The following is a 13935-nucleotide window of genomic DNA, read 5'->3' as shown; positions in this document are numbered from 1 at the left end:
ACCATCACCCCCAGCCTGTACCTCCCGCTCCCCCCAGCTGCCCACTGGGTCCACCAACACCCCCAGCCTGTACCTCCCGCTCCCCCCAGCTGTCCACTGGGTCCACCATCACCCCCAGCCTGTACCTCCCGCCCCCGCCAGCTGCCCACTGGGCCGCCATGCCTCCTGGGGCTTCCACCAGGTGAGGGTCTTGACACAGCTCAGCCCACTGCTCTGTGATGGCCGTGTCATGGGTCGTGCCTGGCAGCGGTCACCCCCTCTGCTAGGCACTGGGCTGACTGCCTATCCCGAGGGCCAGCCAGGTTTGGTTGGCGCCAGAGCTGGCCGAGGGAACACCGTCACCCCAGCCACTCGCAGCCACCGAGAGGTGCCGCCTGCACCTCCAGGCTCCGTCTGTCCTTGCTGCACAGCCCCTGCCTGGAGACGGCCTATACCTGTGGGGTGCCCCTCATCCCTCCACCAGGGCTCTGGTCCCCACTGCCTTGCCGACCCAGACAGGGCAATGGGCTGGAGCTTTTCCAAGGCCTGCCCAGGACCATTTATGGACCCTCAGGGCACCCTGAGAAGCAGACACCTTCCCTTTCAGAGCTGGGGCTGCCCAGAGAGAAGGGTCTCACCAGTACTTCACAGATTCAGACTTACAAAAATGCTGTGAGAATAACACAGAGTGCTTCCAGCACCCTTCACCTACATCCCCCCACGACCACATGCCATGTGTATGTTTTCACATTTTGTCTTTTCTTTTTTTTTGAGAGAGGGTCTCTATTGTCCAGGCTGGAGTGCAGCCTTAACCTTCCTGGTCTCAGGTGATTCTCCCACCTCAGCCTCCGGACTATCTGGGATTACAGGTGCCCACCACCACACCTGGCTCAGTTTTGTATTTTTAATAGAGACGGGGTTTCACCATGTTATTCAGGCTGGTCTCTAACTCTTGGGCTCAAGCCATGTGCCTGCGTCGGCCTCTCAAAGTGGTGGGATTACAAGTGTGAGCCACGGGGCCCAGCCAGCACATTCTTTATGTTTTTCTGCACCATTTGAGTCAGCTGCCCATTCTGGCTCTCGAATTTTCAGCGTGCATTTCCTCAGAACAAGGCAGCCAGTGCGGTGCTCAAACCCGGGGCTTTTGCACGGATGCAGTCCAAGCCACCGACCCCATTCCAGTGTGTCCCTCGTGTCACGGGCCAGTCTCCAAAGCCTCTGGTGGCTTAGGGATGGAGCCCATTACTCAGGAGTGTCCCCGGCTGGGTCTGCTGATGACCCTCATGATGAGACACTGCTCAGGCTTGTGGCAGCAGCAGAGGGCACCACCCAGGGTGGCACGCAGAGCCCACCTGTTCTTCCCAGTGATGCCAGCGTGACTACTTGGTCGAAGTCTTGTCCGCGGGGTTTTCCGCTGCAAAGCCACATTCCTTTGTCATTAATTTGTCCACAGAAACGGGACCATGTTGGCGCTCTGTCCCTCACTGCCCTCATCCACTGCACACTGTGTCCACCAAGGTGATTGGCTCTGTCCACTCATGGGATGTAAGTGAGGCCTCCCCTTGGCAGCAGGCCAGGACTGGGGGGGTCCCTGAGTAGCTGAAACTTGTAGGTGCTCCCTGGGCACAGGGCTTCAGGGGCCAAGGCTTGTCTGCCCCACTGGGCTATCGTCCACCCCCTTAGCAGGACTTTGAGGACATCCCGGCGGCCACTGGGCACCCAGGAGCAGGGCGGACACCCCAAACTGCTCCCTTTGTCCCCCAAGCCCCTCACTTGGACAGAGGCTCTGCTTAGTGTCCTGGCCCGTCTCTGCCACGGCCAGTGAGTGTGGGGTGTGGCAGGAAGGGGCTGTCAGGGTCTCCACCAGACACTGCTCAGGCCTCTGAGATGGGCCCAGAATTACCTTGACTGCTCGACAAGTGGATGCCTAGGTGGTGGCTCACCCCGAACTTCTGGGTGGAGGTCTCTTCTCATATTCCACTGTCTTTGGCTGCCCTGCCCCTGGCCTGAGATCCCTCAGCTGCAGGGATGGTGTCCTGCCCCTGGGGCCCAGGCCTGGCTTGGCCACAGTGGACCCCAGGACACCCTGCGTAAGTGCACGCAGCTGCATGGGAGGCGCAGCCCCTCGGTCCACAAGGCCTGGATGCCAGAGGATGGCACCCCTCTGTCCATCCCTCCCTTCACTGGGCCTGCTGCCCTAGACCCATCTGGGTTCCCTGTGACACTCTTCTGCTCGGAGGCTGGGAGGTCAGAGGGCACATCAGCTTTCCAAGGATCTCACCCTATGGAAAGGTTCCTGAACCCAAACCACAGGTCCCCACCTACAGGGCTGTGTCCACAGGCTGTGGTGGGCAGGTCCAGTGGGAAAAACCTGACTTCATCAGCCGGGGGATGGCCCTTTCTTGTCCCAGGAGGTGGGAACTAGGCAGCAGTGGCCCACGGCTGGGTCTGGAGAGCGTTTTACTTGGTTTTTCTTTTTTAAAAAAGTTTATTTTTGTGAAGACCATAAGAACATTTTTAATTAATAGTTTATTTTTGAGCCACTTTTTTTTTTTTTTTTTTTTCTGAGACAGAGTCTCGCTCTGTAGCCCAGGCTGGAGTGCGGTGGCACAATCTCAGCTCACTGCAACCTCCGTTTCCCGAGTTTAAGCAATTCTGCCTCAGCCTCCTAAGTAGCTGGGATTACAGGCACGTACCAACATGCCTGGCTCATTTTCGTATTTTCAGTGGAGAGGGGGTTATCACCATGTTGGCCAGGCTGGTCCTGACCTCAGGTGATCCACCCACCTCAGCCTCCCAAAGTGCTGGGATTACAGGCATGAGCCACCGTGCCTGGCTTCAGAAAGCGTTTCTGATTTACGTTCTCAGGAAAGGGGGAGACAGCTGCTCACCACTATCCCCCCTTCCAGGCAGTCTCAGAAACCGAGGAGGAAACATCCCATCTTTGGTGCTTCCCGTCCCTGGAGTGAGGGGTCTCAGGGACTTCACAGCCAGGGCTCAAGTCTGGGCATAATGACCTCTGAGCAGAAGAGGCTCTCCCTGACCTGCCAGGTTGATTCTGGGTCAGTTAATGCCTGAGGAACTTGGCAAGACGCCATCTCTACAAAAAATACAAAAGGTAGCCGGGCATGGTGGCACCTGTAGTCCCAACTACTCGGGAGGCTGAGGCTGGAGGATCGCTTGTGCCGGGGAGGTAGAGGCTGCAGTGAGCCGAGACTGCGCTACTGCAGTGCAGCCTGGGCGACAGAGGGAGGCCCTGTTTCAAAAAAGAAAAAACTGTTGCGTCGATGTGGTCGCCGCTTAGTCAAGGCCATGTCTTCAGCTCTGGGGGGCGGGAGGTCACTGGAGGGTGTGGGGCTGCCCGTCCTGGCGTCCCTCTGTGTAAACAGCACCTGCTCCCGGAGGCACAGCCCGGGTCGGGGCCCCTCGGGAGGAGGGTTCTTGCCGGACTCTGCTACTCGCCGGCGGGGCAGACGTGACGGGCCCCGCACCCGGTCTGGAGACGGCTGCGCTGGGTCGGCGCTGACGTTACTCCTTTTACTTACGACTGTAACAGCGTTACTGAACGCAGAGCACGTACCAAAGCTCACGCGTTCCGAGTGAGTCACTGACGTTTAGTAACTTCACCGAGAGCGGCAGGATCATCCCCACGACGGTAGGACCTTTTCGTCACCCCAGAAAGAACCACGTGCCCACTCAACCCCCGACCCCACGCCGGGGTCCGCGGACGCAGCCGCCTCGCTCGACCACGCACCTGCGGCTGCCGGGCCCGGCAGGGACGAGGGCTCGGCGGCGCCCCCGGGAAGAGTGCGGCCCGGGCTCTGGGTCCCCGTCCAGGAGGCGCCGCTACCGCGGTGAGCACGTCGGGCCGGGTCTTGAGCTCGCGCCGGCCGCGTTCCCCGCTTCCCGAGCTGTGGCGGCCGCGTCCCCGGGCGGAAGGCTCACGCTCGGTGACGCCGCGGGGTCCCAGAACCTCAGCGACTTCTTAGACTCAGTGGTGACCGAAGGGTCCACCCCGCTGCCGCCGGGCGGAAGTCCCGCCCCTGCCCCGAGAGGAAGTTCCGCCTCATCGAGCGCCGATTGGCCTCACCGCCTTGGAGAGGACGCGCCCGGGACTACCCCGCCGCCCCCTCCGAGGTCTCTGCGGAAGCAGGCGGCGCAGCCTGCGAGGGGCTTTCGTTTCCCGGACTCAGCCGCGTCGCCTCGGCCCGGGCACGCCTGCATCCTGCCGCCAGTCCGCGCGTTGAAGGGGCGGATACAAACAACGTGGACTTCGGAGCCCCTGATTGGCGAGCGTGTAGGAAAGGGGCGGGGTTAGCAGAGCCGTAATGGACGTGCAAGCGACCCAATGGCGCCGGCGAGGGGGCGGGCGAGTACAACGGCGTTGTGGGCCGGGGGCGGGGCGGCCGGCGGCTCTGGGATTTCTCTGGGAGGCAGCCGCAGGAAAGGGAATGATCTTGGTGAACTTATAATCGAACCAATGGTTCTGGGAAAGCAGGAGGCGAGTGGCCAATGGCGACAGCGATGAGGCAGGCGTCCGCTGTCTCCGCAACGCCGTGTGGGAAAGGCGGGGGAGGGACGGTCATGACAGACGTGCAGACAGACCAATGGCTGAGGGAAAGAGAGCGGCGGGCGACCTATGGTGACGACGGGAAGGCAGGGCGGGGCGGTGAAGAGGCGGTGCGACCGGAGGCCTGGCGGCGCCGTGTGGTACGCGGTGAGGGCGGGGCAGTCGTGACGGACGGGCGGGTGGGCCAATGGGCTCGGGAGGGCGGGCGAAGGGTGGCCAATGGCGGCGGCGCGGCCGGGGGTGGGGCGGTGCGGCGGCGCTGACTGTGCGGGAAGCGGCGGGGCGGCGGCGAGGCTGGGGTGGGCCCGGGCGGCGGGCGGCGGGCGGGCGGGCGGGGCGGGGCTGGCGCGGGGCTTCGGGCGCGCCCACTCGGTCGCCCTGGGGCGGACGCAACGGGCGCAGGTGCGGGGCGCGGGCTCTCTCACGCCGCGGCCTCTCCCGGTGGTGCCTCGGCAGGCGGCCGGCGCGGGGCGCAGGCGGCGCGGCCATGGGCTCGCAGGGCAGTCCGGTGAAGAGCTACGACTACCTGCTCAAGTTCCTGCTGGTGGGCGACAGCGACGTGGGCAAGGGCGAGATCCTGGAGAGCCTGCAGGACGGCGCGGCCGAGTCCCCGTACGCCTACAGTAACGGTAAGGCCCGGCCCGCGGCGCGCGCTGCTACGCGGGGCCCGAGCCCGGCGAGCTGGGCACGGAGCTCGCCTTTGGCCCGGCCCTTCCAAGCGCCGCCGAACGTTCCCAGGAACGCCTTTGCCTGGCTTCCAGACCCGGTAGCTCGGTGGCTGCGGGATGCCCGCGCTCCAGTCCCGAGGTGACGCCGGGGAGCAGGCGGACGGACCAGAGGGGCGCGCCCAGCGGGGACGGTGCCATGGACCCGGGGTCTGGGGGACGGTGTCACGGGTCCGGGATCTCAGGGGAAGGTGTCATGGGTCCGGGATCTGGAGCCCAGGAGGTGTCATGGGTCCTGGAGAAGGTGTCATGGGCCTGGGGAAGGTGTCATGGGTCTAGGCTCATCTGGGGTCCGAGGGAAGGTGTCATGGGCCCGGGGGAAGGTGTCGTGGGCCTGAGGGAAGGTGTCATGGGTGCAGGATCTGGGGTCTGGGAGAAGGTGTCATCATAGGTCAGAGGGAAGGTGTCATGGGTCCAGGGTCTGGGGAAAGATGTCATGGTCCCGGTAGAAGGCGTCATGGTCCTAAGGGAAGCTTTCATGGGTCTGGGATCATCTGGGGTCCGAGGGAAGGTGTCATAGATCTGGGGAAAGGTGTCATGGGCCTGGGGGAAGGTGTCATGGGTCTGGGATCATCTGGGGGTCCGAGGGAAGTTGTCATAGATCTGGGGAAAGGTGTCATGGACCCAGGTCTGGTGGCAGGTGCTGCTGGGCTGCTCTTGGGACCCTGTCTCGAGCGTGCACAGATGACAGGTCCTTATAGGCACGCTGTTCCCCTGAGGGAGTCAATGCTTTGTGCTGGAAGAAAATACCTCTATAATGAGTTACTGAACATTTGTTTTGTTTTGTTTGGTTTTCTCTCTCTCTTTTTTTTTTTTTTTTGAGATGGAGTCTCACTCTGTCGCCAGGCTGGAGTGCAGTGGCACAATCTCGGCTCACTGCAACCTCCGCCTCCTGGGTTCAAGCGATTCCCCTGCCTCAGCCTCCCAAGTAGCTGAAACTACAGGCGCATGCCACCACGCCCGGCTGATTTTTTTGTGTGTATTTTAGTAGAGACGGGGTTTCAGCATGTTGGCCAGGATGGTCTCGATCTCCTGACCTCATGATCTGCCCGCCTCGGCCTCCCAAAGTGCTAGGATTACAGACGTGAGCCACCGCACCTGGCCTGAACATTTGTTTTTAACTTCCAGTTGCGTGGCTAAAATACACAAGATAGGTTGCATCACTGGGGCTTGCCTGCCTCAGCATGCCTCTTAATTTAGGTGGTTAACAGGGTCAGTGAGACGGTGTGGTCCTCATCCTCTCTCATGGGAGCCTGGACCCAGCTGAATGGGATTTGGCCCCGGATGAACTGGGAGCAGTCAGGATCCAGCTCCCCGGAGTCCATCTGTGCTTCAGGGAATGCCATCTACGCTGGCGAACTTACCTCTCCTGGTCTCTGCCCTCTCCCCTTGCTTTGTTTCTTGGGCTCTTGTCCGTCCTGTCTGACTGCCCTGAGCGTCTGCTGTTTGCTGAATTGCCTGCCTTTGGCTGCTGAGAGTGTGGGCGCAGCATCCCCCACTCTCTCACTCGGGTTGACGGAGCGTGGGATCACCTGGACTGACGCTGAGCGCGCTTCCTCCTGGCACGGCGTCAGCAGTGGGCAGCAGCACCAGGGGCTCTGGAAACTTGTGCTCTTGGCCTCAGCCTGGACGAGGGGTTGGAACAGGCCAGGGAGGAAGAGCTCTGGGTCCATTTCTAGGTGGGGGGAAGTGTAAGGCCCACCTGGGCATTGGGGGCTCACACGTTAGGCCCCTGCACCTGCCGCAGCCACCTGGACCTGCACTTGACAGTGACTGCCCCAGAGTTGGTAACTCCTGACTCAGGTGGTGGGCGGCCAAGCTGATTGTGAAGGTGGCGTTGCCTTCTGAAGCTTGGCTCCAGGGGCGCTGCGCACTCCCAGGAGGCTGGCGGCGTGCGTGTTTGTGCATGTTCAGAAGAGCATGGGAAGGGTTGGGTTTCATCAGGGTCGGTGTTTTCCCGGGACATGAATGCGTGCATCTGAGGGCCGGCTCAGCCATGCTGGCCAGCTCGCCTACTCCAACTGCACCACACAGCCAGGAGCTGGAGAGACGGGACCCTCCTTCCTCCCTGTCCCCTTTGTCGGTCTGTGGGGCATTGCCACACTTCCTCTGACGTGCTCACTGAAGTGGGGCCAGTATTGTGTAAGACGTGGAGACCTGCCTGCTTGCAGAGACTTGGGAGGCTCACAGTGGCTTGGACCAGAAGCAGAGAGGAGAGTCCCCTCTTAGAAAGACACCACGTGCTCTCAGGGCCCAGGGCACACTTCCAGGTGCCCGCAGGAGTCCTGTGGCCTCGAGCAGAGAAGGGAGCGCCTCTGGGCTGTGGAACGCACTTTCTGTGTCTAAGACTTCAAGGTTAAGACGTGCACAGCACAAGGAGCAGGTCTTTGTGGTCAGGGGGCAGCTTGCCAACCCCAGGGGCCAGCCCTCTTCAATAGGGTGAAGTTGGTGGACCTGAGGGTTTCCCGAGGGGGCTGCTGGGGGTCTCAGAAGCTCAAGAGCAGCTGGTTCTCAGGACTCAGCATCTTGAGAATTTATTCTCCTTTGAAAGAGTTGTAGCAGGAGCTTTAGGTCTCTGGCCCTCGTGGGAAAGACGTACGTGTTAACCTGCGTTGCGTTCTCTTCTTTGTTGTGAGGTGCCCTCTGTGTTTCCACCTTCCATGTTTCTTCAGGGCTGCCTGCTGGGCAGTGGATGCCCGTGGCAGGGAGGCCCCTTCTGTGCACGGCTTGCTGCTCCAGCATGGCCCACAGCTCCTGCAGCTCACACCGGATCACTTACCTGCCTGGAAGTCTTGTCTGGCATGTTCCTCAGACAGGTGTGTGAGCGTACGTTGCCCTCTCCAGCTTCACAAACAAGTGAGTCATCAAAGTGACCTTTTTCTTAGTACTGGCACCTGAGGCAGTGGCGTGTGACCGCACGCCCAGCACCTGTGGCAGCCCCTGTGAGCTCTTCCGTGTCCCCTAATGTGGATCTGCGCTGGGTTTCTGGATCTCTAGGTCTGGAAGGGCTTTCCTTTCTTTGCCACCCAGCAGTGGTCTTAGGGAGTGCTTCATGCTCTCTTCAGGACAGAACAGAGCGCTTTGCGTAGAGTGCCCCTGGGTGATAGTGGCGAGTTACCCGGCAGGAATTACACTTCATCCAGGAGTGTGGGTGGTGCACGCGGCGGGGAGGAGAAAGCTTCAGTTCAGGAGCGAACCTGCAGTCAGGCTCCAGGGTGTGGGCCAGGGTGGTGGGCCTGTGTTGGCCCCGAGGAACCACCCGCACAGGCTGCACACCCTTCCCCCAAGCCCAGGAAGCATCCTGCTGCGGCCAGGCCCGCTACTGCTCTGCAGGGGGCATTGAGGGTCCTGGATTAAGGCAGTTCCACCCTCTGCACCTTGTCCCCTACAAACGTTCCTGGGAGCGAGTTTGCCTCCAGCCACGTTTGTCAGGGTTTGTGTGCCCGGGTCCTGGAAGACTTCAGAGGGGGTTAATCCTGCCTGACTTTATTTCTCTCTCTGCTCCTTTGGGGCTCAGTGTTGGTGGAAGCTGCTGAGTGACACTCTGGTCCTTTGAGCCTGGCAAGTTGTGGGGAGAAACGGAGGGAGGCAGTTGTGGACATAGCAAGGCTAACATCGCGGTTTGCTGTGGATGTTGGGGCCTGATGGTCACTGAGATGTCTGTGGGGCCACACGCTGCCTGCTGTGCCTGTGGGAGCGAGAGCACCGTGTGTCGGTGTCCCAGCTTCTTTGGCTTCACAACTCCCTGAGCTTTCTCCAAACAGTTACAAATGTTTCTTCTCATCTGGCTTGAAGTTTGTGGCTCCGAAGTGGCCAATTCCAAGGGACACTATCTTCAGAGGCTTCTCCATGTTTCATTGTCCTGAGTGAAAACCACGGGTGTGTCGTCAGCTGCTTATCCCCAGGGCTAGCTGAGGCTTTCGCGGGAGGTTCTAGCTGTGTGTCTTGAGGTGACCGGACAGCCGTGCGTGGCTTCCCTGTGCCTACTGTTGGTGTTGGGCACCACTGCCCACTGCAGCCCTGAGTCCCTTCTCCTCCCCCGCACTTGGTTAGGTTTTGCTCCTTTTCTCCTTTTTTTTGAGACGGAGTCTTACTCTGTTGCCCAGGCTGGAGTGCAGTGGCGCCATCTCGGCTCAGTACAACCTCTGCCTTCTGGGTTCAAGTGATTCTCCTGCCTCAGCCTCCCGAGTAGCTGGGATTACAGACGCCTGCCACCACGCCTGGCTAATTTTTGTATTTTTAGTAGACACAGGTTTCACCATGTTGGCCAGGCTGGTCTCAAACCCCTGACTTCAAGTGATCCACCCGCCTCGGGGGTTTTGCTCGTTTTCTGGGGCAGTGTTTTGGGGTTTGCCTTTCCTCTGTGAGGTGCCGAGTTTTCCAGCAGGAGGGTGTTGTGAGAGGAACAGGGGTGATCACCATGGCAACAGCTAATGCTGCCAGCGTGTGATGAGTGCTGCCTGCCAGCACTGGTGGGCGCTTCCCGCTGCCCCCGTGTAGCACCCCCCACCACCTGTGAGAAGGCAGCGCCACCCCCATCTTGCAGACGAGGGACTGAGGCTCAGGAGGCGGCATCTGTAGGGGTGGGCTTGGGGTCCAGGAGGAGCCACCTGCAGGCCTCCTGTGAAGCAGCTTTGTGGCTGTTCCTCCGTCCTCCTCCTCCTCACCTCCACCTGGGCCTGGGGATGGCTGCCACACACCTGCTTCTGGTGCACCGTGCACACTAAGTTCTCCTGAGACCCAAGCCTCAGAGGACCACCCCAGTCCCGGGGTGACCCTGGCTGGCATCTGAGAACCCGTGTGGTCAGGAGGTAGGACTTTTGTGGGTCATTATAACTTTGTTCTTTTTTCTTTTCTTTTCTTTTTTTTTTTTTTTTTTTGGGACGGAGTCTGACTCTGTTGCCCAGGCTGGAGTGCAGTGGCATGGTCTTGGCTCACTGCAAGCTCCACCTCCCGGGTTCAAGTGATTCTACTGCCTCAGCCTCCTGAGTAGCTGGGATTACAGGCGCCTGCCACCACACCCAGCTAATTTTTGTATTTATAGTACAGATGGGGTTTCACTGTGTTGGCCAGGCTGGTCTTGAACTGCTGACCTTGTGATCCACCGTCCTCGGCCTCCCAAAGTGCTGGGATTACAAGCGTAAGCCACTGCGCCTGGCCTCTAATTGTGCTGTTTTATAGGTTGGACTGGCATGGCCTTACTTATTTTTCAGGAAACTTAAGTTAGTAGGTAGAATATTCAATGTTAAGTTTGTACAGAGGCTAGACGCCAGAACTTTTGGACAGGTGAGTTAATGTCCACCTGCAGTCCTTAGCGCTCACTCTAATAATGTCCACCTGCAGTCCTTAGTGCTCACTCTAATAGTGTCCACCTGCAGTCCTTAGTGCTCACTCTAATAGTGTCCACCTGCAGTCCTTAGTGCTCACTCTAATAGTGTCCACCTGCAGACCTTAGTGCTCACTCTAATAGTGTCCACCTGCAGTCCTTAGCGCTCACTCTAATAGTGTCCACCTGCAGTCCTTAGCGCTCACTCTAATAGTGTCCACCTGCAGTCCTTAGCGCTCACTCTAATAGTGTCCACCTGCAGTCCTTAGTGCTCACTCTAATAGTGTCCACCTGCAGTCCTTAGTGCTCACTCTAATAGCTAAGGACTGCAGGTGGACACTATTAGAGTGAGCCCTAAGGTCTGCAGGTGGACACTATTAGAGTGAGCCCTAAGGACTGCAGGTGGACACTATTAGAGTGAGCGCTAAGGTCTGCAGGTGGACACTATTAGAGTGAGTGCTAAGGACTGCAGGTGGACATTATTAGAGTGAGCCCTAACGCTCCAACGCTCACAGGTAACGGCAAATGCTTGCATGGCAGGTGCACGGCAGTGCCAGCCAGGTCTCTCGCAGGGTGGTGTGGACACAGATGACTCTTGTGTTCAGCACACGTGTTGTGGCTTGCACTATGAGCTCAATTGAACAGTGTTTCAGGAAGGAAGCCACATCGGGGAGCTGAGAGGTGGGCGGGAAGGACACAAGGGAGGGATCTGGGTCCTTGCAGGTACTTTCGCCTCTTGTTCTATTTGAAGATTGCAGCTGGGAAGGCGCCAAGCTGCTGGTCCCTGAAAAGCTGCCGCCTACCCTGGTCTGGAGCTCCTGTGAGCGGCGTGGAGCAGGAAGGGGTTGCATCACAGCTGAGTCCTTCCCTGGGCAGCGCATAGTATGGATGCCACCCCACTGAGGGCTGTTCTGGGGCCCAGGGGCCATGTCAGCCAGGGTGTCATCCGCCGGGCATTTGGAGAAAGCAGGGAAAGGTGTCGGTGTCCAGCATCCTGGTGCGGAGAACGCTGCCGAACCACTATGAGAAGGCGGGGAGACTGCTTGTCAGGCTGGGTTGACTTCCTGGGCGGTTGGGAGAAGGATGTGCAGACTGTGGAACTGGCGGGTGTCAGGGACCAGAAGTTATGAAGGCGATGGGAAGAGGAGCAGCTGCGGGAAGGACTGGCTGCCAAGACCATGGTCTGTGGGCATCCTCAGGGCAGGAGCTGGGTGGAAAAGGGGCCTCTTCAGTCCCCTTGGCAGCGAAGGTAAACAGATGTCAGCAGGGCGGACTCGCACTTTCAGCCTAAGGTAGGGAGGAGGCTTCTGAGCCGACCTGGGGATGACGGCGCACTCTGATACCGGCAGTTCGTGGCTGTGTCTTGCTGAGATCAGGATTTTGAGTAAAGCAGAGATTTCTGGACGTTTGTCCTTCAGAAATTAGAGGAGGGACAAGGGCATTGGCGCTGTGGAGAGGTGGGGACCCATGGGTGTGGGGCGGAAGACCAGGGCACGACCAGACACCGCCAGGGTGCTGCACTTGTAGGTAGCAGGTGGAGGTGATCCAGGCAAGACGGGATGGGAGGGGCTCAGAAGCAGCCAGGTTCTACTGCTGGCGATGAGGGGGTGGTGGGCAGGGGCATGTGGAAGGGTCTTCTGACTATGGCGTGCGGAGGGTTTGGTGCTGGGGGGCCCGGAGCTGTGGAAAGGGCGCAGGGAAGAGCTGGTCCCATATTCCCAGATGGCCGAGTGCAAACAGAGGCACTCAGCCCTGAGCAGCCTTCGCCGTCTTTACAGTGAACACAGTCCTCAAACCAAACTGGGAAGGATTCGAATCCTGGGTGGGTGATGTGGTCTTGGCTGCGTAAACTGACCCTGATGAAAGACATGCCCATCCTGTGAGAGGGACAGCCATCCAGCATCTTTTTTTTTTTAATTTTTATTTTTTGAGATGGAGTCTTGCTCCGTTACCCAGGGTGGAGTTCAAAGGTGCTATCTTGGCTCACCGCAACCTCTTGAGCCTCCTGGGTTCAAGCGAATCTCCTGCCTCGGCCTCTTGAGTAGCTGGGATTACAGGCATGCACCACCACACCCGGGTAATTTTTTACATTTTTAGTAGAGACAGGGGTTTTGCTGTGTTGGCCAGGCTGGTCTTGAACTCCTGACCTCAAGCAATCTGCCCGCCTCAGCTTCCCAAAGTTGGTGGAATTACAGGCATGAGCCACTGTGCCCAGCCCAGCTCAGCATCTTTGGAAAAGAGCAGAGGGCTGGGCGCAGTGGCTCACACCTGCAATCTCAGCACCTTGGGAGGCCGAGGTGGGTGGAGTGCTGGAGCCCAGGAGTTTGAGACCAGCCTGGGAAAAATAGTGAGACCCCATCTCTACAAAAAGAAAAAAAAAAAAAAAAGGCTGGGCGCGGTGGCTCACACCCGTAATCCCAGCACTTTGGGAGGCCGAGGTGGGTGAATCACCAGGTCAAGAGATTGAGACCATCCTGGCCAACATGGTGAAACCCCGTCTCTACTAAAAATACAAAAATTGGCCGGGCATGGTGGCTCACGCCTGTAATCCCAGCACTTTGGGAGGCCAAGGCGGGTGGATCACAAGGTCAGGAGATCAAGACCATCCTGGCTAACATGGTGAAACCCTGTCTCTATAAAAATACAAAAAATTAGCTGGGCGTGGTGGCGGGCGCCTGTAGTCCCAGCTACTTGGGAGGCTGAGGTAGGAGAATGGCGTGAATCCAGGAGGTGGAGCTTGCAATGAGCCGAGATCACGCCACTGACTCCAGTCTGGGTGACAGAGCGAGACTCCGCCTCAAAAAAAAAAAAAAAAAAAAAAGGGCCGGGCGCGGTGGCTCACGCCTGTAATACCAGCACTTTGGGAAGCCGAGGCGGGTGGATCATGAGGTCAGGAGTTTGAGATGAGCCTGGCCAAGATGGTGAAACCCCGTCTCTACTAAAAATACAAAAATTAGCAGGGTGTGATTACACACGCCTGTAGTCCCAGCTACTTGGGAGGCTGAGGCAGGAGAATTGTTTGAACCCAGGAGGCAGAGGTTGCGGTGAGCCGAGATTGTGCCATGCACTCCAGCCTGGGCGACAAGAGCGAAACTCCGTCTAAAAAAAAAAAAAAAAAAAAAATACAAATAAAAAATTAGTCGGGCGTGGTGGCGCATGCCTGTAGTCCCAGCTACTCGGGAGGCTGAGGCAGGAGAATTGCTTGAACCTGGGAGGCGGAGCTTGCAGAGAGCTGAGATCACGCCACTGCACTCCAGCTTGGTGACAGAGTGAGACTCTGTCTCAAAAAAAAAAAAGAAGAAAATTAGCTGGGTGTGGTGGTGCACATCTGTAGT

At 58.7% G+C, this 13935-nt stretch overlaps 1 protein-coding gene across 4 annotated transcripts in view; it reads left to right on the top strand.

Annotated features, from left to right (window-relative positions):
• Positions 1-4207: 4207 nt before the first annotated feature.
• Positions 4208-13935, top strand: part of RAB40C (RAB40C, member RAS oncogene family) — a 38993-nt gene continuing 29265 nt past the window's right edge. Inside the window, exons 1-2 of one of the 4 annotated variants that reach the window (XM_063617030.1) lie at positions 4208-4276; positions 5006-5178. In XM_063617030.1, coding sequence (XP_063473100.1) covers positions 5037-5178 — 142 coding nt within the window. In that variant the 5' untranslated portion in view covers positions 4208-4276; positions 5006-5036. Of the gene's footprint in view, positions 4277-4794; positions 5179-11122; positions 11850-13935 lie in introns of those variants that run through there. The other 3 variants (XM_055242243.1, XM_055242244.2, XM_055242242.2) reach the window with 3 other exon arrangements.

Source organism: Symphalangus syndactylus, chromosome 14 (assembly GCF_028878055.3).
Source record: "Symphalangus syndactylus isolate Jambi chromosome 14, NHGRI_mSymSyn1-v2.1_pri, whole genome shotgun sequence".
Lineage (NCBI taxonomy): Eukaryota > Metazoa > Chordata > Mammalia > Primates > Hylobatidae > Symphalangus > Symphalangus syndactylus.
This window is presented reverse-complemented; position numbering and strand designations above follow the sequence as displayed.